This window comes from Huiozyma naganishii, chromosome 4, assembly GCF_000348985.1.
Source record: "Huiozyma naganishii CBS 8797 chromosome 4, complete genome".
Lineage (NCBI taxonomy): Eukaryota > Fungi > Ascomycota > Saccharomycetes > Saccharomycetales > Saccharomycetaceae > Huiozyma > Huiozyma naganishii.
Genome location: NC_035925.1, coordinates 15,113 through 42,879, shown reverse-complemented (window position 1 = coordinate 42,879; position 27,767 = coordinate 15,113). Strand labels below are relative to the sequence as shown.

Below are 27,767 nucleotides of genomic sequence, written 5' to 3'. Positions count from 1 at the left end.
AAATTGTGCAAAATTTTAACAAGAAGTTGTTACAGTGGTAGTTGACGGTTGGTGTTGATGTTGCTGGTGTTGGTGGGTGCGGTAGTTGCATTGGTTGCTGTAGTAGTTGCTGTAGGTCACCGCTATACCGGATTGGATGTTTGCCCAGAGATTTGAACCAGGACAGGAGGTTGCGGGGGGTCAAGGCGGTGTCGACAAGTTACAGTTGCTGAAGAGCAGGGTTGGACCGCTAAAGAGAAGGCGTGGTGGTGCGCAAGTGAGGGATCAGCGGGGCAAGGAGGAGTCTGAGGATGGGGAAGGTTTAGAAGAATCCGAGGACGACCCTTCAGAGTCGTCAGATTTTTCAGAGATCGAGGTCGATGAGGTCGATGAGGTTGAAGTCGATGAGGTTGAAGTCGATGAGGTTGAAGTCGACGGTTCCGCCTCCCGCAAGCACGGATCAGTGCTCTCACGGTTCCAGAATTCCGTAGTGCTGCAGGATCAAGCTACAACGGTGGTACCCACCGAAAACAGTGAAGATGCTTCTGCCGCCGCTGTTACTGAAGATACCACACTGCACCCACTAGAAAACATACCACAGCCGGCTATCGTCAGACCAACGTTGAAACCGGAAATTACCTCCGCACACCACAAGTCCCTCGCGTTCGTCAACACTACAAAAGTCATATACGACAACTCAATGGTTAAACCATACTCCCAATACTCCGATCTCTTGAACGACAAACTGCTTCAAAACATCGCAGAGAACTACTCACAGGAGACGTTCCCGATCCAAACAGCTATACTGGACACAATTCTACCAACGATAAACACCACGTACAAAATCACAAAGCGGAACTTCACAAGAAGAGTTGGAGACGTGCTTGTTAACGCAGCTACAGGGTCAGGAAAAACACTCAGTTACACAATCCCCTTAGTGCAGACTCTCAGCTCCAGAACGGTCAACAGACTCCGTGCACTCATCCTCGTCCCAACAAAACCGCTTATCCACCAAGTGTACGATACACTGACAAAACTGATCAAAGGTACAAACATCATCGTCAGCTTCTCCAAATTGGAAAATTCGCTGAGAGAAGAACACCAGAAACTAATCAACTCAGAACCAGACATCCTCATTGTCACTCCGGGCAGACTCGTAGACCACATCAATTTGAAATCCATCTCCTTGCGCAACTTAAAATTCCTAGTCCTAGATGAAGCGGACAGATTGCTTAACCAGTCTTTCCAAAACTGGTGTCATGAACTCATGCAACAACTGGACACAGAGAAGCAAAACGTCGACCCAATGCCAGGGAACGTCATCAAAATGGTCTTCAGTGCTACATTGACTACAAACACGGCAAAATTGCACGACCTCAAACTGTACAATCCAAGACTGTTCGTCACAGACTCAGTCAAACTGTACAATCTGCCACCAACGTTGCAAGAATACAACATTCACATCCCAACGGCCAAGTCCCTGTACAAACCTCTGTTCCTATTGAGACTGTTGCAGTTAAAGACCACCACTGAGGGTGAAGAGAAGCAACGGGCAAAGGTCCTCGTGTTCGTCAAATCCAACCAAAACTCTCTCAGACTCGCATCACTACTGCAAATTTTGAACAAGGAAGGAGACATGACTGTCCACTCGATCAACTCAAACAACTCAAAGGTGGATAACAAAAGATTGCTAGCCGAGTTCTCCAGGGAGACAGCATCCTCAACCCAGGTGCTGATCACCACGGACCTGATGTCCAGAGGTATAGACATCAACAACATTACAGACGTCGTGAACTACGACGTCCCCTTGTCTTCTCAACAGTACGTGCATCGGTGTGGGAGAACCGCAAGAGCAAACGCTGCAGGGTTCGCGTACAATTTGCTCGTCGGGAAAGGTGAACGCAATTTCTGGAGCAAACACATAGACGAGGATATTAGCAGAGACGTCAGCGGGAAACATGTAGAGGTCTCCGAGGTCGTCAGTACTGACGTGGCCGGGGATGACGAAGCAGAGTATAAGGACTGTCTCTCATCCCTTCGGGGACAAGTGGACGGTGTTAAACAGGACTAGTCTTATATAGAGAATATACAATACATCAATTCTGCATCCGACATCGGTACAAGCAACAATGGCGCTGATTGCATGCCTCCTCTGCCCGCTTTTTATATTCTATCTATCTCTATGGTGGTCTCGGAGTAAGGCAGGTACCGCTTGACGCACTTATCGATCGCTAAGAAGAGTCGTTGCTCCTCTTCGTTGGACCCATTTCGAAGCGTTACATTAATCAGTACAATATACAGGTCGAAACTTATTTTGCTAATCAGCAGACCCGAATTCTTCATGTCACATTTGTGTTTGAACTCCGGTAAGTTCTCGATGTTGTCCTTGATCAGCGACTTCACCACACTTGGGTCGTGATTCAAAGACTTTTTCTTCCGCGTCTGTACAGTGGACGTGGGCAGATGCGTGTACGACCTAGGCCTAGTATTCCCCTTTACTGCTTGACTTCCCTCCTTCGAGGATATTTCCGCGGTGGTGTCCTGTGCCGCAAGGGATTGATCACTGTTGTAGTCTAGTAGAGCCAGACCAGCCATTTCAGTCGTGGAAAACCCATTCAGCAGGATCGTCGAAGTCCATCCTGCAATAGTGTACCCATGTATTATGATGAAGGTCGCAATCAAAAGAGTCGCTAGATAGTCGGATATGTTGGATAGTGCGCCACCTTCCAAGAAGGGGAACACAACAAGGTAAAGGATGTATGCCATCGTGACCAGCGGGTTCTTCGTCTTCAGCTTACAGTTGGCATTCACGTTGTATATCTTGGACAGTGAGAGAACGGCCAAGAGCGCGTTAACACCCAATACTGTATACCATAGTCTCAAATTGTTGCCCTGTATTATGGACTCCCCATCCTTGGTCGAGTAGTGTGAATGTGGTATCGTTGCAGCAATGTTGTCGTGATGTTCACTCTTGGGAGCCTCCACAAACACAACGACTATCTCCTCCACGACATGGAAGATCAGATCCAGGCCAACAAAGCATAGTGACACCGCTGATGCAAAGCTCAGCAAGACATCTATCCGGTTCAGACCAAAGGGGAAGGTCAAACTTCCCGTGAACCACACTTCAAACTGGCTCAACGTCTCCACAAATATTATGACGAGCGACCCGACGATATCGTATGCAATGAAGTGTGATAACGTAAGGTAGTCATTCCACGAGTGCGAATGGCCCAGCTCGTACGTTATCAAACAGGCCGCCACTTGCAAGCTTACCACCAGCAATTGGGAGTAGGCTTTGGGCCAGGACAGGTTGTGCAGGATGTCGCGGAGATCCGGGATCGGCAGCGATTTGGCTATATTGAGAGGGATCTTGACCTCAGGTTCCTGGAAGAAGTTCATCGAGACAGACGAGTGTTTGTACCTGTGGCCCTTTCTGAACTGTGCCCGCGACGCAGACGCCGGCGGTGTATGAGGGTTCAACGACGTGGTGTTGAAGTTGAACGGGGAGTCCAGCATCGTCGACGATTTCTTGGTCCGATCGGGGGAGGGCGATCGAACCGGAGACCTGTTTCTAGAGGTTGGTGGACCCAACCTCACGCCAGGTATATACTTCGTAGACCCTCTTCGTCTCTGGTTGAAGGCCTCATGTTCGTTAGACGTGGTGTTGAACTTGGGGCTACCAGTACCACCCAAATTCGTAGTAGCAGTAGCATCGGTGCTGGTGTTGTTGTTATCCTTGGCACCTCCGAAGGAGAAAGAAGGGTTATAGATGATACTTGAGCTCGAGCTGTTCCCGTCCTTAACGCCGTAGAACGACGAGTTTGGACGGGCCAATTTTGGCGATGCAAACGCAGACTTGTTCAACGAACCGGGTGTCGGTTCCATGTCCAGGTACACGGATGATCTGTTTTTCTCAAGGTTCAGGTACGGTGTCTGGAAGATCGCATTGGCGGTCTCTGGCGACTCCTCCTCCTGGATTGAGTTCATCACGGGGGTTCCATTCGCAGAGTGTAGCCTCGGGTTCACCGGTACAGTAAAATTGCCCTCAACTGTGCCCTTCCCGGCACCTCCAGCGGCGTTCTCGTTTTCTGGTGCTCCCTCCATTTCCAGTTCAGTTTTCGATGCTTCTTCTTCTTCTGTAGAGACCGTGACTCAGCACACTTTCTTCAACAAGCTCGGTCCAGCACAGTACACACCTGTCACAGACGTCAATTGCGTGGATCCGATGCCAAGTCCAGCGTCTCCAGTGCAATGAACCACAAACTGACGCAAAGTAGCGGTCTCTTCGAAGTATTTGAATCTCAAAGTTTGAACTGAAAGGGCACTTGAAGGCTGTGATGATCAGCATTCGAGAAGAAGAACAGTTGCCACTGGTCGTCGGAAACTGTTGCTATAGCCGGTGAGTCAGTCGTGTGTTCAAGTGTTTGAGCAGTTGTGTTTCGAGTGAGTTGAGGAGCGATGGCTGTTGGATTGTTGACTCTTATGAAGAGTCTGGCGCTGAAGAAGTCACCGCAGGTGGTCTACTCGTACCGTTTGAAGCCAATTGTGCGCGTTGGAGTACTCTCCATGTCTGCCGTGCTGCTTACGTACGGATACACGTTTGCTGACGTATCTTGGCTATCTGCCAAGCAGCGGCAGGCCGCTGCAGAGGATGACGACAAGCGTAGCGTATGGTACTTCTGCAAGTCGTACGGGCCCGTCGCGTTGGCCGTGCTGCCCTTCACATTGTCCCTCGGCACGCTGTACGTGTTTTCGAGGGTTGTACGGCAAGTCATTTACCTTCCAGATGTGGTGGGAAAGCCCGGGTGTCGAATTGTACGCCAGTCACCTCTTCTCGCGAGAGAGATCAGCACGGTGCGGCCGCTGGACGTCGTCAGCAGGACTAAGGGGGTTAGGATATATACGGGGAAGGGTCCACAAGGGATAGACGATGCTGCGACGTTCAGTTTCTACTTGGTGGACAAGACGGCCAAGTCGTTTTGGAACAGGTACTACATTCTGCCCAGGTCCGGCGAGGTCTGGAAGTCCGACGGGAGGGTTCTCGATTCACTGTTCCATAACGACTTGTCAAAGAACTCACTGGAAGAATTTGAGGACCGCAGCACGCTTGCGAAGGAGGTACCGCTAAAGGCTGTTCTCAAGCAGAACAAGACCAGTTTCCACTCGAATGCCAATGACAAGAGTGACAGAATTAAAAGCATCGTTACTAATAGTACAGACAGGGAGCAACGCTAAACTGGGTGCATCAGGGGCTTCCGGGAAGTAGCCAGTGAGAGATGTTTGTTGTATTGAAGAGCGAAGATTCAAACTAGAACTGAGCTAGTATATTCAGCTCAGAGCCAGCCAAAGGACTTCAACAAGAAGTCGAAGAAGAGGGCATACGAGAAGTACAGCCCGGTGTTAATATTCCCGAGGAATGCCCTCCAGCACTCCCTTGGGTTGTCGAGGTCCACCTTCCTAATCATTGTAAATACGCGGTAGGCAAATATAGACAGTCCTCCAAGGAACCCTGGTCCCAGCAGCAGCCCGCTGTTGATCCCAGCGGTTATGTACAGCATGAACTGGGCCGCGGTCATCCCGTAGCAGATCTGCTTCGTGCGGGCCCCCCAAGCGAGCGCGGTCGACTTGATCCCCGCTTTGATGTCGAACGCCTTGTCCTGGTGCGCGTACACCGTGTCGTACGTCATGCACCACAGGTAGCTCCCCAAGTACAGCGGGATCATCGTGGGCCAGTCGATGATCCCCATTGCAGGGAACCCGAGCAGGGCCCCCCAATTGAAGCAAGCGCTCAGCGCAGCCTGCGGGTAGTACGTGAACCGCTTGAACAGCGGGTACGTGAACACTATCGGCAGTGACGCAAGCCCGAGCCACCAACACGCTGTGGGGAGCAGCGAGAGGATTCCAACACCGACAGCGGTCTGCCCAGCAAGGAACACGCACGCTTGCCGCGCCGTGACCCTCCCCGAGGCGATCGGCCGCTCTACAGACCTGATCACTTTGGCGTCAAGTCTCCTGTCCAGCAGGTCGTTGATCGTGCACCCTGCCCCACGCATGACAAGTGCACCGGCTCCAAACAACCCGAGCATCCCAACGGTCGGCAACACGGCAGCACCGGTCTCCATCGCGGCAATGAGGATCGCCCAAGAGCAGGGCAAGTACAGCAGCCAGGTCCCCACTGGTTTCTCGAGCCGCATCAGCTCCGCGTAGGGGACCACCGCAGCAGGGAGTCTCCCGACAATCGGGCCCAACCCTTCCAATCTCTCCCGCTTCGCAACACGAAGCTGTTCTGCCGTGAAGGGTGTCGTGGGTGCACCTGTGTGCTCTAGCCTCCTCCCAGCTTGCAACTTAAACAAACCATTCCAAACTGGCGAACGCCGGGGGGTAAACGACCGCGACAAAAACACGGATGCTAAACTAAGTCTCTGCAAAGACATCTCACACGGCCGGCAGCTTGGTACAATCGCCCACAGAGCACCCGAACGGTCCTCTAACTCTGCTCTGTTCAACAACTCATCGCAGTCACCGATAAAACCATCAAATTTTAAACAAAAATTCTGCCTTGTCGTTTATAAAAGAGCGTTCTCGAGCCCAAGTTACTGTTCAACTTGTTCAATTGCAATTGGATTCTATATTGTGACCAGCACTGTATCCATTTATTTGTCTAAGAAATGTCCATACACGTTGCTTCTATCACCGCGCCTGTGAACATCGCTACTTTGAAGTACTGGGGGAAAAGAGATGCGGATCTGAACTTGCCCACGAACTCTTCCATCTCGGTCACGCTGTCGCAGGATGACCTGAGAACGCTCACATCCGCAGCTTGCAGTGCTCAATTTACAGAGGACAAATTGTGGTTGAATGGCGAGGAGGAATCTCTCGGGAGTAAACGCACACAGGACTGTCTTGCGGACCTGCGTCAGATGAGGCAACAGATGGAGCAGGCAGACTCCGCGCTCGAACCTATGTCTCAGTGGAAGCTGCATATCGTCTCGGAGAATAACTTCCCCACAGCAGCCGGGCTTGCGTCGTCCGCAGCCGGGTTTGCTGCGCTCGTCACCGCGATCGCAAAACTTTACAGTCTCCCACAGGATATGTCTGAGCTGTCGATGGTTGCCAGGAAGGGGTCCGGCTCCGCGTGCAGATCGCTGTTCGGTGGGTTTGTCGCTTGGGAAATGGGCCAGTTGGCCGACGGGACAGACTCCAAGGCGGTGCAGGTCGCCTCGAGGGAGCAATGGCCAGAAATGAAGGCGGTTATTCTCGTCGTCAGCGACGAGAAGAAGGATACCTCCTCCACGCAGGGGATGCAACTGACAGTCAGGACCTCGGACCTCTTTCAAGAGAGGATAAAAACGGTCGTCCCGCAAAGATTTGACGAAATGAAGCGCGCTATCGTCGCGAGAGACTTCGAGATGTTCGCAGAACTAACCATGAAGGACTCCAACTCGTTCCACGCTACTTGCCTCGACTCGTACCCTCCCATTTTCTACATAAATGACACCTCCAAGAAAGTGATAAGACTGTGCCACGCAATCAATGCATACTTCAACAGGAACGTCGTTGCCTACACCTTTGACGCAGGGCCCAACGCGGTCATGTACTACCTACAGGAGAACGAATCGAAACTTCTGCCCTTCTTCTACCCGTTGCTCTCGACCGTCGAAGGGTGGGGGACAAAATTTACCGCTGAGACCCTCCAGGGGTTCGAAAACACTTTCAACACACAGTACAAGGCCGACTTCCCGGCGATGTTGGACCCTAAACTTGCAGAGGGTATATCTAGGATCATCCCAACCCAAGTCGGCACGGGACCTCAAGAGACAAACGAATGCTTGATTGATCCAGCGACTGGTCTACCCAAATGATGGGGATTGTGGGATACGAAGAGGAGGATAAGTGACCACCCAGCGAAAGCCCCCCAAAAAAATGTGTACTATGCTAAATATCCTTACCTAAATAGCACTAAGTGATTTTAATCCGGAAGAAGTTCATTACCAGTTACTCTCGTTCCATGCTGGACTGTTTGCTTGTTTTCTTATTCTCTTTTACCTGTACAGTTTGGATCGTTATAAAAGAAGCACATATACAATTATTTATACACACACATATTCCCGGGCACAAAACCGTCCGAGCAGTTAAGGAAGTCTTCGTCGAAGAGATTTTATTAACAAGTGTGATTATCTGGCAAATGTGGAAAGATGGATATTTTCCATAGGAAGATCTATATTACCCATTATCTGCTACCATTCACACAGAAGGTGTAGGGAAGAAGAAAATCGTGAATGCCTCTACCCATATCTCCATCAAGGGTCCGTTCGGTTCGTTGCTTCTTAGCTATACCATGCTGTCCTATCAACCTTGAATTTCCTTGACTTTAGAGGCGGAGTCCAATTTCGAAAACTTCCAGATTCTTGCCCTACAGTCACCACTACCAGTTGCAAACACCTGGTACTCGGGGCCCAGTGGGTGACCATTGGCGACCGCAACAGAGATCACGGAGTTTCTATGACCCTGTAGCATTAGCAATGGGTTCCCCGTGTTTGTATCCCAGAACAGGACGCCACGGTCTTTCGAGCCCGATAGCACAAATTCGTCGTTTGCAGTGGTGGTCACCGACAGAACGAAATCTTTGTGTCCGATATACGTGACTTCACAGACCACAGAACTTTGCGATTTGTTATTGTCGGCGGCGTTCTCCTTTTCATTGTACCCACGCAAGTTCCACAGCTTGACGGATCTGTCCAAAGAACTGGAGACCACTTTGTTGCCGTCTCTGGTGAACACAACACTGTACACGGAATCCCTGTGGCCTGTGCCGAGTTCGTTTTCAGAATCCAGTCTCTCCACCAGGAACCCGGTCTCCGAGTCCCAGACGCGAACGGCACGATCTAGAGAACCGGCGGCAATGTACTTCCCATCTCCTGGTGAAACAGCAACTGTGGTGACACCGTCCTCGATAGACAATGTCAGAGAGCACTGACCCGTTTTCAAATCCCAGATTCTAACGGTTCTGTCCCCGGAGCCCGACACAAGCTTGTCACCTGAGGGGAAGTAGTCCAAGGAGTAGACGTCCTGATCGTGGCCTTGTAAGACCATGACGATCTTCTGTTGGGCTAAATCCCAAATCCTGATCAGTCTGTCCTCCGCACCTGTGGCCAAAAACTTCCCGTCTGGTGAGAAACACACGGAACGGATGTACAAGTCTGTCGATCCGCTGTCAGAACCGTTACCACCATTCTGGATGGATGGTGCATTGTCGTCCGAGAGTCTAGCTACTAATTCTCCGTCGGACACACGGAACACCTGAGTTGTTTTGTTACACCCTGTTGCCAAATACTGTCCGTCGTTGGAGAATTTGACGCAGCAGACAACCGATGTGTGTTCCAAGGATTTATGCAACTCGACCTCTAGTGTGCGGGGCAAGGCAGGGTTGTACAAAACATCGTACTCCTCGGTCTTCTTCCTCAAGTTCTCGGGAACCTGTTTGTAGTCCAAGTCTAACAGAAATGGTGGGATGGGTTTCATTTGGGACGCACGTTGATCGTAATGCACCAAATCGTTTTCGTTCCCGGAAAATTGGGCGTTCGCAGTCGCATCCTGTGTAGCCACATTATCTTGCTTAGTGGCTGCAGATGTGGCAGCGGGAGCCTGGTTATCTTCGGTTGCCGCGGCAGATTGAGCTTGAGATTGGGGTTCAGCTTCTGGGTGTGCCTTCTTTGTGGCGGCCGTCTGTGCGGAGGGCACCTTTGGACTCTTCGTCTGTACGGTGGGAGGTAAAGAGGCAATTTTCTTCTCGTCCTCCTGGGCAGGCGGAGTAGCCACTGGACCCTTCAACTGGTTACCCAGGGCACTAATCAGCGGGTTCAACGTTGGGCCGTTGCCCTGGGGGATTATTGGGGGTGTCTGCCCCACGGAAGCGGCAGCAGCTGCAGCGGACGGTTGTTCCTGTTGCGGGGCTGCTCCTATGGCCAAGACCTGCGGCTGTCCGGACTGCACCTGCTGCTGTATCTGCTGCTGCACTTGCTGCTGTTGCTGGGACATCGAGGCGATCTGGTGGTCTCTTTGAGAAAGCTCCACTTTCAATCTATTTATCTCCTCCTGGTAAGTGTCCTTCATCTTTCTGTGTGACAACTCCAATTCGTAAACTGTGTTTCTAATCTGCTGCATCTCTGCGAGGTGTTGGTTTATCTTGTAGTCATAATCTTTCTGGTTCTGCAAACGGTACGAGTTTGCCTCCTGAGAGACCGACGCAAACTCTTGCCTGATCGCTTCCAGCAGGTCATTCAATTTATTCTGCGACGCAGCAATAGTGGAAGACATGTTTATAAAAGAAGAAGATGATGATGAAAAGCAAAGTAAAATCCAACCTAGAAATCCTCCTGAGCACTCAATTCTTCAACCTTGTGTGTTTTCGTCGTCTTCTCTTGACAATAACCTGTAATACGTAGAACAAGTACCTGTCAGTTAATTGAATTGAAAATCAAACAAAAAAAACTGAAAACAAACAAAAAGCAGCAGGAATAAACCGGTTAGAAAGGGGAAGGGCGCGCAGCGTAGAGCTAGTACTGTTCCAGTGCGTGTGTGTATGCTATCCTGACTGTAAGCGACCACTCGACTCTCTCCAATGTCACCTCTTCAACGCACACAGTTGCAGTAAACAGCTCAACCAAACCTTCCCTCCAGTGACAGCCCTTGCACCAGAAGAAACAGAGCAAAAAACACTGAATTTGCGCTTCTTTTATTTTCTTCGCTTTTTTCAGTTTTTTTTGGCCCAAAAGAAAAAAGAAACAAAAAAATGGAGCTGTTTTGTCGCTTTTGACGGCTGTCCCGATCGGGACAGCAGGCGGTTGCCGGGGCAACCGCCGGGGCAACCGCCTGGTGGGAAGGGTATAGAGGCATGGCGGTTGCGGCAGTTGCGAGGGGGAAACAGGGCAAGGGCGGGGTTGTTGAACCCTGATTGAGTGTATTGCACACTTGTCCGCGCCCCTTTCGCTGTAATTTTCTTATTATACCTTTTTGCGTATTTGAAAGACTTCGTATGTACAGAAAAGGTTGTTTTATGCATAGAAGGATGAGGTCATGAGGGAGTCCCCTCTGCTCGTTGGTTGCTTCATCGTCCCTTGAAGGCATTGCTTAACCCAACAATAAGGGGGTGAGTGAATTAGTTACCGAGTGCGTTGTCTCTTGACTATGTGATTTACGTCATGTGCTGCTTAACTATACATGACGTAACGTCTGATGGGCTTTCTTTTGACGGTTGCAACAGGAGGCAACCGCCCTCGGACCTTGTTTACTTGCCACTTCACAACCAGAAAAGGGTATGAAACCCATGTAAACAAGGGTTTCGAGCAAATATTAAAAGTACTCGAACCTCAATACGCCTTCCCCGGAAAACGTATTTAAAGCGACAGTGTGGACTCTATTCCAATGCCAATTTCCACTTGTTCCTCTCATGGGGTTTCTTGCTACTCTCAGTACTTGAACTAACTAACAGAGTCACTCGTTATCCACACCGAAAGAATACTGCCAATAATGCAATACGCTGCTATTTCCCTACCAATTTTGGCTTTGGCCTCCAAAGCGCTGGCCGGCGACCACCACCAACCATCTTCCTCTGAGATGAAGAGTGTTAGTACAACTCCATGCCCACCATCGACCACACACTCTTCCTCGATGCCTCACTCTTCATCTGAGCACCATTCGTCCTCGATGCCTCACTCTTCCTCTGAGCACCATTCGTCCTCTGAGCACCATTCGTCCTCGATGCCTCACTCTTCCTCTGAGCACCACTCATCCTCGATGTCTCACTCTTCCTCTGAGCACCATTCATCCTCGATGCCTCACTCTTCCTCTGAGCACCATTCATCCTCGATGCCTCACTCTTCCTCTGAGCACCACTCATCCTCGATGTCTCACTCTTCCTCGTCCAAGATGCGTCAACCATCCACTCACATCACCACAGTCACCACCGGCACTACTCACGTCACGGTGTCAACCATCACCAGTTGTGAGCACGAAAAGTGTGAAACAGTTGTTACCACTATGCCAGAGCCTCCTTGCCCATCAACCGAAACTTCGATCCCACCACAACCTCACATGAACACCACCACCGTTCCATGTCCACCACCAACCATGTCCGTGGTGGTCCCTCCAAGCACCACTCACCAAATCTCCACTTTTGAAGGTGGTTCCGGGAAGATTGCTGCTAACGGGTTTGCCATTGTTGCTGCCGCCGCCCTATTGCTATAGTTGCAATACCTTCCTGTTTTAATATTAGTATCGATATGCTTCGAGCGCTAATTAGTTTTTGTTCGTTTTTGTACCATTTACTTTTACTATAGTTCTGTACTTCTGTACTTTGGTAACATTTTTAATACCTTTCTTTCTTTCTTCATTCAAGGATATCCCAACATTCTCGCTCCAAATATCGACTCTTTAAAAGAAGAAAATATACTTTTTAGTGATATAATTTTTCAGCTTCTACCTTTTTAAAATAAACGAAGGTAGAGAAGAGAAGTGGAACCCCCAGTACAACCAAGACCCAGGCCAAGCTTTCAAGTATATTCTTTCACGCTAATTGAAATTGCAGTTTCATAACTGAACTGTTCATGTTATCCTGGGTGGAAAACGTTTTTCAAAAAGAGAATAACAAAAAAAATTGTTTGAATACGCAAGAAGGCAATAGCATTATCACACTTCTCGATTCCTTTTCACTAGCAGAGAGTGTGTAATGTGTGCGTTATTGTCGTATTTTCTTAATAGTCCGAGCTGTCTGCTCAAACGAGAAAGATTTAAGCGCCAGTTTCAGCACAGTTTAGAGTTCGAGCGAACGTCAAACGAGGGAAAAATCTTCCAGTAAAAATCATACCACATGCACTTAGATGAGAGATGTTTCACCTAAAGCAAAAATGTGTCGACCATTTACGTAGAATCCTAAACATTTGAGGACATGTTTACCCGACTCCACCTTACTTCATCACCTTTCAATTGTTTGAAAGATCGTGTGATTACCAAAAATGGTAATTACACGAATCAGAAACAATAAAGAAGTTTTAGAGGTATCTTTTTTTAAAGTTCTCGGAAATGATGCATAACCTGAAGGATGAGATACGTTTCAATTGTAGTTAGTAATATATATATAAACCAAATTCAACTTCAGAGATTGGTCGGTCATATTTCAACTTATTTGTTCTATTGGAAGCCTAAAATGACCAACCCAATCAACACAGTTCCACAACACGGTTTAAAATGAAAATTCCAATTCAATTGTTTATCGCATTCGTACACACTTGTTCTTTTGTCGCGGCTCAGCTCAGTATGTCGACCACAACAATTACAGAAGTTGATGTTTTTACTTCGTATTACTGTGTCAAGCAAATATCCTCATCCAAAATTTTGACAACTGAGCCATCTACTTCATCGAAAATTGAAAAGCGTTCTTCGACTGTGCACTCATCTTCTCCGGTAACGATAAGTTCTACCCAAGTTAGCACACCTCTTCTCTCAAGTTCCAAAACAGAGAAGTCTTCTAGTTCCACAACTTTGATGCCAAAACAGCCTAGTGTTAGTCAATCTTCAAGCTTCCCTAAAACTGAATATTCAACCCATTCTTCGTCAAGTAAAATTTCCTCTTCAATAGTTAGCATCAAGACTTCTTCCCACCCTTCCACCGATGATTCGGACCGCCGCTCGAGTTCTGTACCTCCATCTAGTTCGGCAACTCCTTTTGTTCCCCCCACACACTCGTTGATCTCATCAAGCTTAGCGTCTCCCTCGATTCCTGTTGTTTCGTCTTCGGTGCCTGTGCCTTCTTCATCGGTTCCTGAAGTTCCATCCTCCGTTTCTGCAGTTTCATCTTCGGTTCCTGCTATTCTATCGTCAGTTCCTGAGACATCGGGTACCTACCATAGTGTACCAAAATCTTCCACCACTCCCACTGAAGCCAAATCGTCATCGAGCCCACCTATTGACAGAGTGGTGACATCCTCAAGTGCCGTTACTGTATCCTCGCACCGCACATCCTCCTCGTCGATATCGGTCTCCAAGATCTCTCACCCAAGTTTAATTGACTCTACCACTACAAGTATCAAAATCTCTCTCAGCACTGTTATTTCAACGATAACATCGTGTGTGTCTGATAGATGCAAAACTTGGACTTCTGTTACAAGCAAACCAACGCCACCAACATCCCGGGTTTCCTCCAGTAGTAGCAACTCTACCCATTTGTCGAGTACCAGCAAATCTTCACAGAGTCGGAAAACGATCGAAACCACGGGTACCACAAGTAAGACCCGTTCACTAGCCTCCTCAAGCGGGATAGTTTCCATTACAACACAATTCACCACTTCCCACGAGAGTGTCAGTGAAAGAAAAAACAGTACAAGTTCTACCACTCCTTATTCATCTCAGGTCATCATTACGTCCACTAGTATTGTAACTGAACCTCACTCGAGATCTGTAACGACGAAGACTGTTTCTTCCTCCTCTTCAATTTCAAAAAATGTAACCACGGAACCACCACACTTGAACAGTTACACTCCCACCACAATAAACGTACCTCCCTCTACTACTAGCTACGTCAATGTCTTTGAAGGTGCCGCGCCAAGGGTGGTTTCCCTGAGACATAACATTCTTCTGCCCATGATAATGGCGTTCTTCGTGTAGTTTTTAAAAGGAAACCCCTTCTTCAAAGCATAGCCCCCCACACATATATTAATATAGCCCCATATGTATTCTTTGTTTCTGTATTTCAACAATTAACTGTCTAGAATCAAATAAGAACAGATACTTTGCTGTTTATATTGTGTCTCTTCTATTGGCTCATCGAGAAAGCGGTCTCTATTTTTCATTTTTATTTTGTAGAATATCCAAAAAATAGTCAATAATCACGGAGTATTAATGGTCAGAAACAATACGTTGGTTAGTTTCGGATATACAACTGCTTCCCTGATTAACCAGGAGAACTATTAGAGAGAATTTATCTGCCGTTTATACGCCTGTTTTTTTGACCTGCTGAAGAAGTGAGGCTGCACTCTTTTATTACGAAAATTCATCCCCGGACCAATCCCCTTACGTTTCACGTGAACCATAGATGAGGTGGGGAACGGTGAGGATGAAGTGTATATGGAGGCGAATATACTCGACGCGGTCTAATGGCTACAGTCGCTCTGATCTTATTCAGTTTAACGGAAAACGAAATCCCGGACGGCCTAGTTTTGGGGAAACATTGTGGGGTTATTTCAACGCTCCAGGTAATGTCACATTTGTTACTACAAATATAATAGCGTTTACAGGGATTGTTACGTACAATACGCTTGTTGATTTCCATCATGCACAAATATTGGAGAAACAGATTCTCTCCTCTCAGTTAGAACTGAGTGAGCAACGGTCTGACACGGGTGCGATCGCTGCTCCGGCAGAGTATGTGGTTCTTTCCTTACCAAAGAAGGGTCGATATCAACAGGGACCGCACAGAACCACGGAACAGAAACAGAAGACGGAGACAGAGCAGGTGCGACAACAGGAAGAAATTGAATCTCCGTTAACCACATACAGCCATGTAGAGCTTCCCAAATCTGGGGTAACCAAATCCATTCAAGCACAGTTGGCAAAAGCTTCACTTTTCCATTTATTTTATACATTTGAAACGTATCAAGATATGACGCGACAGAAAGGGGGCAATGGGAACATTGAGCACGGTTCCAGTTCGTGGTCACTGACGAATCCAATCTTCAACGAGGACCAGCTAAAGACTTTGAATGAAATATCTACATCTTCCAATCCGGCCACGTCTGTGTACAAGACTTGGAGACAGTTGAGTCAACCGATCTTTGCCAATATAAACAGGCTGTACGAGTTCAAGTTGCCCAATTGGTACCACTTCCCACGTCGTTTGAAACAGCTTTGCCAGACATTAAATACCACTGAACTGGCCACAATAGACGAATTCCACGAGCTGTACGATACATCATCTGATAACAAAATCTTCAAAAAACTCATGCGAAGGTGGCTCTATAACCACTTCTACCTGTTGGTCAAAAATACAGAGAATAATTCAATTATCTCCAACGAATCGTTCTACCGTGAGATCCTCCAGGATTCTCTGAGGGGGGACAAAGAGATGTTTCTTGAATATTCCTCCGTGGTATTGAATGGTAATGACCCACGATGTGGACTGTTCTTTCCTCGAGTCTCGGACTACTACACCGTCCAGCTGTCCACTTTGATGGACATAATGCAGGGGTACATAAAGCTGAGAGACGCGTCGCACCTGACACAGAGCACGAGAGACTACAATGATGAGATTTTGCGCATAGTGAGGCTACTGAAGCAGAATGGAGTGGCTGCGAACTCCGGGAACGTGCGTATCGTGCTCTCGGATGAACCGGTACAAATTGGAGAAAAGGACCGGGCACAATATTTCAAAATAATTTCTCAAAACAAAGAGCTGCTCTCTCTCCTGAAGACATTGAAGTGATGGTGGTTCTCGAAGCGACAACCGTCTGTCCGCCCTCCCCAGGCCAACTGACGTCCCGCCTTGCTGGTCCCGTCCACAGTTGTCACTGCCAACGAACACTTTGAAGGAAAAAAAACTTTTTAAACTGAAGAAATCGATGAACTTTACGGATAGAGAGGGACCCGCTGGGGCAGATTGTTGAAGCTTTAGGACGAGAAACGCTCCCCCAGAGACATCCAGCTCCAACCACAAACACATAAGATGAAAGTGCTTACCACCAATTTTTTGAAATGCTCGGTCAAGGCGTGCGATGTGAGCAATGACAACTTCCCATTGCAGTACGAGGGTGCCAAATGCCAGCTCGTCCAGAACGAGAACATTGAATTCAACCCGGAGTTCATGCTGAATATCTTGGAGAGGGTAGAATGGGATGCAGTGGTGCGCGTGGTTTCCGAGCTGGGGAACGCGGGACTGCCGACGACGAAACCGGAGCTCCCCGCAGACGCGGACCAGCTGTCCGAGGAAGATATAATCATCCTGCGCGACCTGCACACTTTACTGATCCAGACCTCGATTACGGAGGGCGAAATGAAGTGCAGGAATTGCGGCCACATATACTTCATTAAGAACAGCATTCCAAACCTCCTACTCCCACCACACTTGGCCTGAGTCCACCATACCCGCAACGCATATACCTGTACAATAAATAAATAAAAATTGAAACTCTACCCACCAGTTGCACCATTAATGCTACTACTACTACTACTATTACAACTACACATATGTATACTTTCACGATCCGTATCACGATCTGCGCAATCTGAACCACAGTTATTCGCTGCCTCTTCCCGGTTTACCCCAGAGTTTAAATACCGCGCCTTCTTCAAATGGAAAACGTGGAAATTTTCCTCTGCGAATGTGATTTGTATATATGGGTGGGGGGGAAGGAGGTTGGAGGAGAGCGTTGGAACGTCTGCGGACTGTAGACACCACCACCACCACACCAGGTACAGGGCCACTACACTGCCTATTGATTCTTTGTTGTAGTGCAAGATCGTTTGAGAAGAGGTATCTTCTTTCTCAGTTTTTTCCCCTGCTCCCAATTTGGTTACCACTGAGTACCTCTCGTTTCTCTCGACGCCCACCCCTTACGTTCTCAAGAGCTGGAGACGTTGGATTCGTAAAACGTTGGAACTATCTATACACTGACGTGTGATCCCGGATGTTGAAAATGACCGAAGAGGAAAGCCAGCGTGCAAGACCCGGCGCAGGCAGCGAGAGAGTCAGAAGCGTCTCTTTCTCTAAACTGTTGTCGAAGAAATCGTGGACGAAAAGATCGACAAGCAATTCCAAGGAAATCCAAGCTCCTGTGCCTGTACCTATGGTCTCCGGGATGGGTAAAGAAGATCAACAGAACAACGATAAAACGGCAGGCAGGTTTTCAAAGTTGAGAAGCATGTTCCACAACAGTGCGGGCACTTTGGACTATGAACACCCAAGTGACAGCCATAATAAATCAAGGTACGTATCGCCAATGACCCCAGTTGGTACAACAAAACCATCACCTGTCTCGTCATTGAATAACCCAACTGGCACTGGGAAACAAAAGACTCTACAAAACCCAGGGCACGTCCATATAGAAAAACACTACCATCCTTACTCAACAGAGGATCCCAAAATGGCCATGTCTCCGAGTGGCTTTGATGTCGATGAGGCTGGTAGCAAGCGATCCTCTTCAAAATCTGTGATTGTTGGGAATAACACTTTGCAGGACTATGACAACTACACAGGGGTAGAGGGGAAGAACAGAACATATTTTAAAACCAGCAATTCATCTAGTCCGGGATTTGGACGGGATAAGTTACCACAACAAACGGACCAGCAGGATGACTTTAACAACGCAGCGGCATTATTCGAACACTTATCCGTGAATCAGAACAATGGATCCACGCCTGGGAGCTTTGAACAGAGAACGCCAAGCAATATGTCGTTGAATGGAATTAAAGAGAACGAGGAACTGGACCAGTTCTATAATGCAACGGACTTGGCAGATCGGCCCCACTCTTCGTTTAGTGGAAGGGCCCAAGTTAATACTGTCTCGTTGGGGGACACGTCCACTTCCAATATGGGCTCGCATGAAAATCTGCAGCCCTTCCCGTCGATTATCGTTGGTATCGATGGCGATGATTCGCCGCCACCGAGTGAACCCAGACAGTTTCCATCAAGAGAGATTCATTCTGCTTACACGTCAAATAACAGCACAGGTTCTGCTACTCCGTCCCCAAATATACCCTCTTCCGCGGGGACACCACTTTCCCTGGACAAAGCACAGACTTTGGGGACGCCTAAAAGGAAACTGGTTCGTGCCGCCTCAGAACCGGAGTCGGCCACGGGGAATTTTGGGAATCGAAGCACCAGTGCATCTTTACCCAAATCACATTATTTTATAGAACCGAAACGCTCGCAACGTTTGAGAAACAAATCATTTGGTAACAAATTTGAGGACGTCAAAGTAGGTCCACAATCCTTTGAAAAGATACGGATGCTGGGCCAGGGTGACGTGGGTAAAGTGTTCTTGGTAAGAGAAAAGGAAACGAACCGACTTTACGCACTGAAGGTCTTCACAAAGAGGGAAATGATCAAACGGAAAAAAGTTCAAAGGATTCTAACAGAGCAGGAAATATTAGCGACCAGTAACCACCCATTCGTTGTAACATTATACCATTCTTTCCAAACGGAAGATTATGTCTATCTGTGCATGGAATACTGCATGGGGGGTGAGTTTTTCAGGGCTTTGCAAACAAGGAAGGCTAAATCCATTTCAGAAGATGATGCAAGGTTTTACGCCAGCGAGGTAACAGCCGCTTTGGAGTACTTGCATCTGCTTGGGTTTATATACAGAGATTTGAAACCGGAAAATATTTTGTTGCATAAATCAGGTCATATCATGCTTTCCGACTTTGATTTGTCTGTCCAAGCAAACGATGCGGCGAAACCGGTCAAAAGAGTAGCTACCCAGAGTTCAATGGTCGATACGAAGGTTTTTTCTGAAGGTTTCAGAACGAACTCCTTTGTGGGAACAGAGGAATACATTGCACCAGAAGTCATTCGTGGTAATGGCCACACCGCTGCAGTTGACTGGTGGACTTTAGGAATACTCATCTATGAAATGTTATTTGGGTGCACGCCATTCAAAGGTGAAAACACCAATGAAACATTCTGCAACATTTTGAAAAACGAGGTCACATTCCCTGAACACCACGAAATATCCAGGCATTGCAAAGACTTGATCCGGAAACTTCTTTCCAAGAATGAATCTAAAAGGTTGGGCTCCAAAATGGGCGCCGCGGACATAAAGAGACATCCGTTTTTCAAGAAAGTCCAATGGTCATTTCTAAGGAACCAGGATCCACCACTAATCCCGAAACTCACCGACGACGGGTTTGACTTTGCCACTTATCCTTCAGGTAAGGACAAGAATAAAGATCGAGACACTGCTGTTGCCGTTAGAGAAAGGGATATGTTCGAGGAAGAGGTGGAAAACGAGGAGGGGCTACCAAGCGATGATCCCTTTTGTGATTTCAGCTCTATGAGTCTAATGCAAACGGACAACAGCTCCTTGATATACGGAGATAACAACTCCTACGGTAAGATATCCTACACTCCAAACGCCAATAGGTCTAGAAGCAACAGTCACAGAGGGTTTTTCACGAAACGAGGATGAACCTGGTCTACGAACATGCACTAACGAGCCCCATCTCTACTCGCGAAATTAAATACAATATTCTTGTCATACATAGCCCATTTAACGATATCTTTTGACAGCTTTTGAACCACGTTCTTAAATGAAACTGTTCGAATGTAATCGTTCCCTCTTTAATAAGGTCGAAATTTATCGATTTTTTTGTTCATTAACGAACTTTAATGTTGCTCATTAACTTCCGGTTGAGAAACTATCAGCGGTGGTGTTCAACGATAGACCGAGGCTACTGTCCGCCCCCTACTGCAGACTTCTGGAGCGTACAAAGTACCATGAAACTGTCCTTTCGGTGGCCCAAGCCGCCTGGTAGACATAGTAGGCGGCCTCTAAACACAGATTTCCGGCAGCAACGATTGAAGGCATGGCAACCGGACCTTTCTCCACAGAGTGTGTTACCTGTCCTGATATTAATTGCGTGTATTTTTGCACCTATCGGAGTGGGGCTGGTGATTAGTGCTGTAAATGTCCAGAATATAACGATTGATTACCAAACGTGCCACTTAGAGGCCCCTACAAATGGGGAGTTCAAGACTATCCCCGCTCAGTACGTGGACTATCATTTCAAAAAAAAGGTGACCATGCAACCTAAGTGGACTTTGGTGAAGAATGATCAGAACGATCCCGAAAACATGACATGTCGCCTGCAGTTCCAGGTACCCAGTGAAATCGATTCATCAATTTATGTGTATTATAAGCTGACCAAATTCAATCAAAATCATAGGAAATACGTGATATCCTTTGACGAAAACCAGTTGAAGGGTGATGCACTTTCAGTGGATGATCTGACGACACATTGCAAGCCACTGAGGGAACAAGACAATAAGATTGTTTATCCATGTGGACTGATCGCAAACTCAATGTTTAATGACACATTTGACTTGCGACTGTTTAACCAAGAAAATACCTCAGCTAGCTACCCACTGAGCAACAGCGATATATCATGGTCAAGCGATAGAAGTAATTTTGGTTCGACGAAATATAACGCCTCTCAAATTGTACCACCACCGAACTGGGCCAAAATGTTTCCGAACGGATACAACGATGATAATATACCGAATTTGCATACATGGCAAGAATTTCAAGTATGGATGCGGACTGCCGCGTTGCCAAAATTCTATAAACTGGCATTAAAGAATGACGATAAAAGCGACATCCTACATGAGGGAATTTATACGATGGACCTCGGTCTGAATTACCCCGTATTATCGTTCAATGGGACGAAATCGTTTGTGCTGACCAATAATCACATTATCGGCGCAAGGAACGTCTCCTTAGGTGTCATTTTTTTAATTGTGGCAGGGATTTGTATCTTATTTGCTGTGGTTTTCCTAACCAAAGTGATAATCCAACCGAAAGTACTCGTCCAGCATAACTATTTGGAGTACACCATGGAACCAAGGACCAGGCCTGCAAGAGTAAGATCTTTTGATAAACGGGCCCCTCCCATCAGGGAAATTTTGTAATAAAAATGCAACAAACTTACCTGAACTGTCATACATATATCATTTTCGTATTCTTACTTAATTTTATCCATAACACAATAATAATAAACACGCCATTCAAAGTTTCTGATCAAAATCTTTCCCTCGTCGCTCTCCTCTTCAACCTCGCGCTCATCAAATCAGATGAGCTAGCAGGTTTTGTTGGTATACTATTCCCAGAGCCTGCAGAGGGAGAGGAGTTATTCGCACCGCTATTCTCTGGAATACCAGGACTACCGCGATAGCTATCTGGTTGAGAGCTGAATCCTGAATCATTGATGTCTAGGCCGAATTGGTCATCTTTTTTGTAGATAGAATGGAAAGACATCCCAGCTGTGGGTCGTCTCCCATCAGAAATACCGGAGCTTCCGAACTGGAACCCATTACTAGACGTGTTATTTGTTGAGGGGCTATCAGAGTGACTGTGTGTTATATCGGTGGCCGCCCTCCTCAAAGACCGTAGCTTGGAAGGTTTAGCCTGCTTTGCTAAATGCTCCGTTTGCTTCCTTAACACTTTCTGCTCATCTGGTAGATCTTCTTTGTGTCCCAGCCACCCTGGAAACCCTTGGAATGGTTCTTGTTGTTCATAAAACTTCACAATAGCTTTATGGACAATCGTGGTGGACGGTGTATCTCCATCCCTTTCCGATTTAGTTGAAAGCTGGGAGAAGGAGCTCGACAAGGATTTTGTAGAAGCTCGAAATTTGTTCCAAATACCGTGCTCTTGAACACCAACATGCGACATTGTGAATAAACTAGCGTAGATCCCTTAGCTATCCCGACAAGACAGTACAACGATCCTTTAAAATAATCTTGCCGTCTCAAAGTTTTTCTCATGTTTCAAAAAGTGTATCATCGTATAGACAAAAAAATTTAGACAGTACAATGTACGCCCTTAGGAGGCATGCCACTTATAAGAGGAGTATACTGTTGCAGATGTGAGCGTAGTACCGTACACGGAAACGATTAGACATGCCTGTAAATAACTTTATATATATATATATGTTGAAGGTGCGGTGCTACTTGAAGTCTAGACAAAGGAGATATTTATAAAATGAATTAGGTGACTGTCTTTTCCTTCAAGTAGATGCCGTACTTATCCTTCAATTCCTTCATGATTGGGTCGTTTATCTCTGGACTGTAAGGGGCGACAAGACCTGGACCCTTTATAGTGCCATCGAGAACGAGTTTTGTAGCGACGGATACTGGAAGACCAACAGTGGCAGCCATCGAACTGTAGCCACCGAGTTTACCGTAATCCACCAGTGTAGATGTCCTTGTTTCAGTGGTGCCGTCGGCCCACTCGATACCAAATTTGTGCTGTAACACGACCATGTCACGTTCTCCTTCCTCGTACTGCATCAATTCCTCTAAACGAGCACAAAGGGAGTCCAATGGGTTTGCTCTTGGTGTTATAGGAGTGTTAGAGAATAGACCCAACCACGCCAAACCTGATAGGATTCTCTCTCTGTCCTCATCGGACTCCCATTTCGTTAACGAATCAATCTTCGAGATTATGTCCGCCTTTGAATTGGATTTGGCACCCAAATATTGGGATAGCGCATCATTCCATGGGGTTGGTTTTTTCCAGATGTCAGATTCTTCCTCTTTCAACATACCCATGTCCACTAGAACTTTGACAAACTCTGGGAAACCTTGGTATCTCAAGGTACCTCTTATGATAGTATCCGCTTCTGGAATATGATACAGTTCCTTGAAAACGGTGGAGTCTCTGTTTGGATAGCAGACAAACGCATACCCAGGGTAGATAAAGTACGGTTTCGCAGAGGTCATCAAATCCTCGGATGCAATCTCGACGATTTTACCGTCCTTCCAGTACTTGGCAGAGTTTCTCAAAGCTAGCAACACACCTCTAGACGACCAGGAGAATTTGTATCCGAGAGGATTGTCCGAGTCCTCTGGGGCTGGCAAACCACCACAGTAGGACAGGAAGGACTTGATCTTACCACCGACACGATGCACTTCGTCAATGGTCTTTACTGCGTACAAATGGTCGATACCTGGGTCCAACCCAATTTCGTTCATAACAGTGATACCGGCTGCCTTAATTTCCGGTTCCAACTCCCTCAGAGCTGGAGAGATGTAAGAAGAGGTGACCACATCTTTCTTCAATCTGATGGCACTTCTGACCACGTTTGGGTGGAAAATGTAAGGAATCAAAGAGATGACCAAATCGTTAGAAGAGAGCGCGCTGTCCAGAGACGCATCGTCTGTGACGTCAACGGAGACCGCTTTGGAACCAGAATCCTTAGCCAAAGCCTGAGCGTTGGCCAAAGTTCTGCATCCAACGGTGACGTTGAAGTTTGGGTCAGCAGAAAGTGTGTCCACGACTGGTTGGGCAACGAACCCAGAACCTAACAGTAGAACGTTTTTGGTCATTTGCAACAGGGAACCGCTTGTTTAATTAGCAGGGTTTGTCCTTGATAGTACTCTGTTGTTACAAAGACGAACCTAACATTGACGAGGAAAACAGAGAACCATCACTGTTCGACCACACACACACACATATATATATATGTGCTGAGTTGATGGATGAATACGCTAGCCTGGCAATATCCCTCAAGGTGACTTACCTCATAGGCGTGTAGTTGACGCCTCGGCGAAATCCCGACGGAATTTCAAACGCTTACAATGGAATTTCCCAGGTATTCCTGAGATTCAACGTCATATTGCGAAGAAGTTGGGTATCGGAGGACCTCTACACTCTGTGTGTGACGTTATCTGCTACTTGCAACAGGGGAGACGTAGTGGACCAATTTAGCAACGTTGTTGTCGCGGTATCCCATCGGGAATTCGACTCCCCTCTAGTACTGAGACCGCACCAAAATTCCGTCTCAGCTTCTTGCTCTTTTGAGTCTGGCAACAGAAACACTGGTTGTTGGATAGAGCTAGCAACACAGTGCAAGGCGGCGGTCCAAGACCACCGCAGCGAGACCTACCTTGTCCGCCTCCTCTAGCACCGAATCGGAAGTGTTACCCAGACGCGTCACAACCAGCACCAAGAAATGGAAAATTTTCTCTCTTTTAGATATAAAGAGCAGAGGAAGACGACACTTTTCTCTAGTTCTTCTTTGCCCATCATGGTTGTTTTCCTTGGTAGTCCTGTTCTTCTGGTGAAATACTCATGGGACTTTATCTCCGCATCTACGACATCACCTAGGTAGCTGTGGTAAACGAATCCCTGAGATTGAACCTCTACACGGAGACGCATCGGTTTGGAAGTGGGGGAGTGACCGAGAACAAAAGAAATATAGAAAAGGAAGACAGTTTGGAGAGACGACGTTCTCTTTGGATGTTCGTTCTCTTTGAGCTGTTAGCCTTTTCTTATTCTTTTTTTCCTGGTTTGTGCTTCCTTTTCTTCTAACTGGTGCGTTGCAGAATGGCATGAATCGTCGGCACTCTCTTTTGAGTGCCGAAAAATTTACCCACTTTCTTACCATTTTGAAGCCATGTTACAATTCGCTTCTTCTTATAGTAGTAGTATGTCCTGTTTGTGTCTGCGATTGACATGTACGTCATTTGTAGAAAGTCGTGTAATCGAAAACCCTCTTCGAGAAAAGGATTTGTGTATCAGGCCGTTGAACTTACGTTCCCTTGGTCTTTTGGGTTTGTTTCTTGTGGTTATTACTTATTGCTACAAGTATTATACAATTCTTGATGTGTCGTTAATGTTTCTTAATTTTTGATTCTTCTATTTATTTCTCGCTTGCTGGATCTTGAGTCAGTTAGCTTGTTCTTTCCTTTTGACGTTGTTAAGTTTCCTATGAATTTTCTGTGACGACGAAGTCACGTAGCCGTTATTATTAGCTCCTCCATTTATCGCCTGTGGAGATGATGATTTTTTGATCGTCTTCCGTTCTAATGTCACCTCTGTACCGTTTATCGTTAGTCTCCCTCTTTCAATAGCTTCAATTTGACTAGCTTGTGTTTGGAAATCAACGACAGAAAAGTTTTCGCGGCTATTAATTTTCATCACCGTACCAAACTCTTGGGTTAATATCCTCTTCAAATCTTCCTCGCTCAATCGGAATGTGCCACTGACATATATTGGATAGTAGCCTTCTTTGTTCACAAGGCTAAATGAAGGCTTCTTCCGATCTTTTCGGTTGCTGTTGTTGTCCTTCCGGTTGCCCATATCTGACTTCTTTTCCACAAGAATCTTCTTGGCATTGATATCTTTCTTCGTGATTGGTGATTCAGGAATCGCAGTCGTCGTCGGAGCGACATTCTTTGGAATCATGATCTTTTTTGATTCTTTAGAAGCCCCCACAGAAGCTAGTTTGGATGCCCATGAAAGTTTCGACGGGGTTGGGGAAACTGCTTTTGTTGGCTCAGTTTTCGGGGACTCTTCGCTTCCAACAGAATCCTCTTTGAGCGCGGTTTCCTTTTCAACAGGATCGGTTGGCAAATTTCCGACTGTGGTTGTCTCCTTTTGTGAAGATTCCTTTGACAAAATTTCTTTCGGCGAAGATTCCTTTGGCGGATCTTCCTTTGCCATAGTTTCCTTTAACGGTAATTCCTTTGGTAGAGTTGGATTTGGAGATAATTCCTTTGGTATACTGTCCTTTTTGACGGCCACGTCCCCTGTTGGTGTTAGTTCTGGTGCGGTAGAAATTTTCTTCTTTTCTTCCAATACATCTGTAGTAGATGCCTGCGGGATAGAATTACTAGCCGAATTTTCCTTGTGTACAATTTGTTCAGTAACCACGCCCGTCAAGTCGTTCTCTTGCCCACTCATTTGTACTTGAGAAACAGAAGACTCACCTTTAGCTGAATTAGCGCTAGCATCCTCACTGTGTATATTTTCTTGAGCAGCAGTCTTACTGGCTTGAGATTTCTTTTTTTCTTCAGAAGTGGTTACCACTAGCTCTTGTGTACCTACCTCCACAGTTGGGGCACGTCCCTGTTTCTCGACCACTAATTCAATCTTCTGGAAAGTGTTGGGGATGAACCGGATAATATCGTTCGATATATCGTAGATATCGTTGCTTTTGGCGACAGGATTCAGTATAAAAGTCTGGCAAAATTGGTACACCTGAGATCCCGGCCAGAAGAGTTCTCCGGTGACAGAGATCAGGATATTTTTATGATTAATTCCTGTAGTTTGGAAATCGCAGCTATCAATTTTCACTTTCAAATCGCTTACTTTCTTCTCGTGTCTCGAGAAGAATTTGCTAATGTTATCCCTTCCTGTCAATTTGACAGTTGGAATTTCGTCAATATCCTCCAGTTTATTGGCTATTTGGGTATAGTTGATATGCGCCAATTCTGCAGTGCTAGAGTACAAATTTGCTAGCTTCCCAGGATTTGATTTCATTCTTTGGTAGTACACCTGCAGAAATGCATAGACTATTTCTTGAATTGAAAGAACCATCTTAAATGCACTTGAGTCTATACTTAATAATGTGGTAGTTCAGTATCCAAAGCGAGCAGTATAAGCGGTGAATGCCGTCTTGTTTTGTTAGTTGTCGTAAAAAGGAAAAAAAAGGCAATATATGTTGATCGAGTGCTAATTATGGGATCCTAATTTTGACCTGTAGAAATTGCTGAAGTCTAGAATAGCCCTGTAATATGTGGTATCTCCTCTTTGTAATTTTTAAAAATGTCAACTGAGGAAGACTAGGAGGGAAATGACCTGATGCTGAGCGTAAAAGAAACTATAGTAAAGGATTCCAATTGGTGCTGGTATGAGGAATAAAATGTAAGAAAAAAATGCTAATGCAGACAAAATGTCTCAAAATATCTTTCGAATAGACTATGGACGCCCAGACTGTCCAAGTGCGGCTGCTGACCCGTGTAAAGTTGTGAAAGGATGAGGTTGTTTAGACTTCAAATATGCCACCGAGAAATTGAAAAATCTCGACGAGAAAAAAAAACATAAAAAAACCAATTTACTCATTGTTCCACTAGTAACCCTGCCCTAAGGCAGTGTTTGATTGACAAGAACCATCCATGATGTGTCAGGAACGACTGTTCGGGAACCTGTAACGCTACATAATACATTAATTGTTCTGTCAAGTCATATATGTTAAAAAATGCTTTCAAAAAACACATGGCTCCCTCACTTTTC

At 46.6% G+C, this 27,767-nt stretch overlaps 15 protein-coding genes across 15 annotated transcripts; 9 read left to right on the top strand and 6 right to left on the bottom strand.

Moving 5' to 3' along the window:
- Positions 1–136: 136 nt before the first annotated feature.
- On the top strand, positions 137–2,050 carry DBP6 (putative ATP-dependent RNA helicase DBP6; the record flags this gene model as incomplete). The annotated part of the gene is made up of 1 exon (XM_022607432.1): positions 137–2,050. One exon carries the CDS (start codon positions 137–139, stop codon positions 2,048–2,050), a length of 1,914 nt encoding a protein of 637 aa, XP_022464029.1.
- A 92-nt stretch (positions 2,051–2,142) lies between these two features.
- ZRG17 (Zn(2+) transporter ZRG17) lies at positions 2,143–4,086 on the bottom strand (the record flags this gene model as incomplete). The annotated part of the gene is made up of 1 exon (XM_022607431.1): positions 2,143–4,086. One exon carries the CDS (start codon positions 4,084–4,086, stop codon positions 2,143–2,145), a length of 1,944 nt encoding a protein of 647 aa, XP_022464028.1.
- Positions 4,087–4,440: 354 nt separating this feature from the next.
- Positions 4,441–5,217, top strand: MRX15 (Mrx15p; the record flags this gene model as incomplete). The annotated part of the gene is made up of 1 exon (XM_022607430.1): positions 4,441–5,217. One exon carries the CDS (start codon positions 4,441–4,443, stop codon positions 5,215–5,217), a length of 777 nt encoding a protein of 258 aa, XP_022464027.1.
- Positions 5,218–5,315: 98 nt separating this feature from the next.
- COQ2 (4-hydroxybenzoate octaprenyltransferase) lies at positions 5,316–6,416 on the bottom strand (the record flags this gene model as incomplete). The annotated part of the gene is made up of 1 exon (XM_022607428.1): positions 5,316–6,416. One exon carries the CDS (start codon positions 6,414–6,416, stop codon positions 5,316–5,318), a length of 1,101 nt encoding a protein of 366 aa, XP_022464026.1.
- A 234-nt stretch (positions 6,417–6,650) lies between these two features.
- Positions 6,651–7,844, top strand: MVD1 (diphosphomevalonate decarboxylase MVD1; the record flags this gene model as incomplete). Its single annotated transcript, XM_022607427.1, has 1 exon — positions 6,651–7,844. One exon carries the CDS (start codon positions 6,651–6,653, stop codon positions 7,842–7,844), a length of 1,194 nt encoding a protein of 397 aa, XP_022464025.1.
- A 487-nt stretch (positions 7,845–8,331) lies between these two features.
- On the bottom strand, positions 8,332–10,299 carry TUP1 (chromatin-silencing transcriptional regulator TUP1; the record flags this gene model as incomplete). Its single annotated transcript, XM_022607426.1, has 1 exon — positions 8,332–10,299. One exon carries the CDS (start codon positions 10,297–10,299, stop codon positions 8,332–8,334), a length of 1,968 nt encoding a protein of 655 aa, XP_022464024.1.
- A 1,212-nt stretch (positions 10,300–11,511) lies between these two features.
- Positions 11,512–12,228, top strand: KNAG0D00245 (uncharacterized protein; the record flags this gene model as incomplete). Its single annotated transcript, XM_022607425.1, has 1 exon — positions 11,512–12,228. The coding sequence occupies one exon, from the start codon at positions 11,512–11,514 to the stop codon at positions 12,226–12,228; it is 717 nt and encodes a 238-aa protein (XP_022464023.1).
- A 999-nt stretch (positions 12,229–13,227) lies between these two features.
- AGA1 (Aga1p) lies at positions 13,228–14,643 on the top strand (the record flags this gene model as incomplete). Its single annotated transcript, XM_022607424.1, has 1 exon — positions 13,228–14,643. One exon carries the CDS (start codon positions 13,228–13,230, stop codon positions 14,641–14,643), a length of 1,416 nt encoding a protein of 471 aa, XP_022464022.1.
- A 427-nt stretch (positions 14,644–15,070) lies between these two features.
- PET494 (Pet494p) lies at positions 15,071–16,456 on the top strand (the record flags this gene model as incomplete). The annotated part of the gene is made up of 1 exon (XM_022607423.1): positions 15,071–16,456. The coding sequence occupies one exon, from the start codon at positions 15,071–15,073 to the stop codon at positions 16,454–16,456; it is 1,386 nt and encodes a 461-aa protein (XP_022464021.1).
- Positions 16,457–16,696: 240 nt separating this feature from the next.
- On the top strand, positions 16,697–17,104 carry TRM112 (RNA methylation protein TRM112; the record flags this gene model as incomplete). Its single annotated transcript, XM_022607422.1, has 1 exon — positions 16,697–17,104. The coding sequence occupies one exon, from the start codon at positions 16,697–16,699 to the stop codon at positions 17,102–17,104; it is 408 nt and encodes a 135-aa protein (XP_022464020.1).
- Positions 17,105–17,657: 553 nt separating this feature from the next.
- FPK1 (serine/threonine protein kinase FPK1) lies at positions 17,658–20,159 on the top strand (the record flags this gene model as incomplete). The annotated part of the gene is made up of 1 exon (XM_022607421.1): positions 17,658–20,159. One exon carries the CDS (start codon positions 17,658–17,660, stop codon positions 20,157–20,159), a length of 2,502 nt encoding a protein of 833 aa, XP_022464019.1.
- Positions 20,160–20,467: 308 nt separating this feature from the next.
- On the top strand, positions 20,468–21,658 carry KNAG0D00200 (putative aminophospholipid translocase regulatory protein; the record flags this gene model as incomplete). Its single annotated transcript, XM_022607420.1, has 1 exon — positions 20,468–21,658. One exon carries the CDS (start codon positions 20,468–20,470, stop codon positions 21,656–21,658), a length of 1,191 nt encoding a protein of 396 aa, XP_022464018.1.
- Positions 21,659–21,767: 109 nt separating this feature from the next.
- Positions 21,768–22,421, bottom strand: MSO1 (Mso1p; the record flags this gene model as incomplete). The annotated part of the gene is made up of 1 exon (XM_022607419.1): positions 21,768–22,421. One exon carries the CDS (start codon positions 22,419–22,421, stop codon positions 21,768–21,770), a length of 654 nt encoding a protein of 217 aa, XP_022464017.1.
- Positions 22,422–22,735: 314 nt separating this feature from the next.
- Positions 22,736–24,076, bottom strand: LYS9 (saccharopine dehydrogenase (NADP+, L-glutamate-forming); the record flags this gene model as incomplete). Its single annotated transcript, XM_022607417.1, has 1 exon — positions 22,736–24,076. The coding sequence occupies one exon, from the start codon at positions 24,074–24,076 to the stop codon at positions 22,736–22,738; it is 1,341 nt and encodes a 446-aa protein (XP_022464016.1).
- Positions 24,077–25,418: 1,342 nt separating this feature from the next.
- Positions 25,419–27,071, bottom strand: BRE5 (Bre5p; the record flags this gene model as incomplete). The annotated part of the gene is made up of 1 exon (XM_022607416.1): positions 25,419–27,071. The coding sequence occupies one exon, from the start codon at positions 27,069–27,071 to the stop codon at positions 25,419–25,421; it is 1,653 nt and encodes a 550-aa protein (XP_022464015.1).
- Positions 27,072–27,767: the final 696 nt, after the last annotated feature.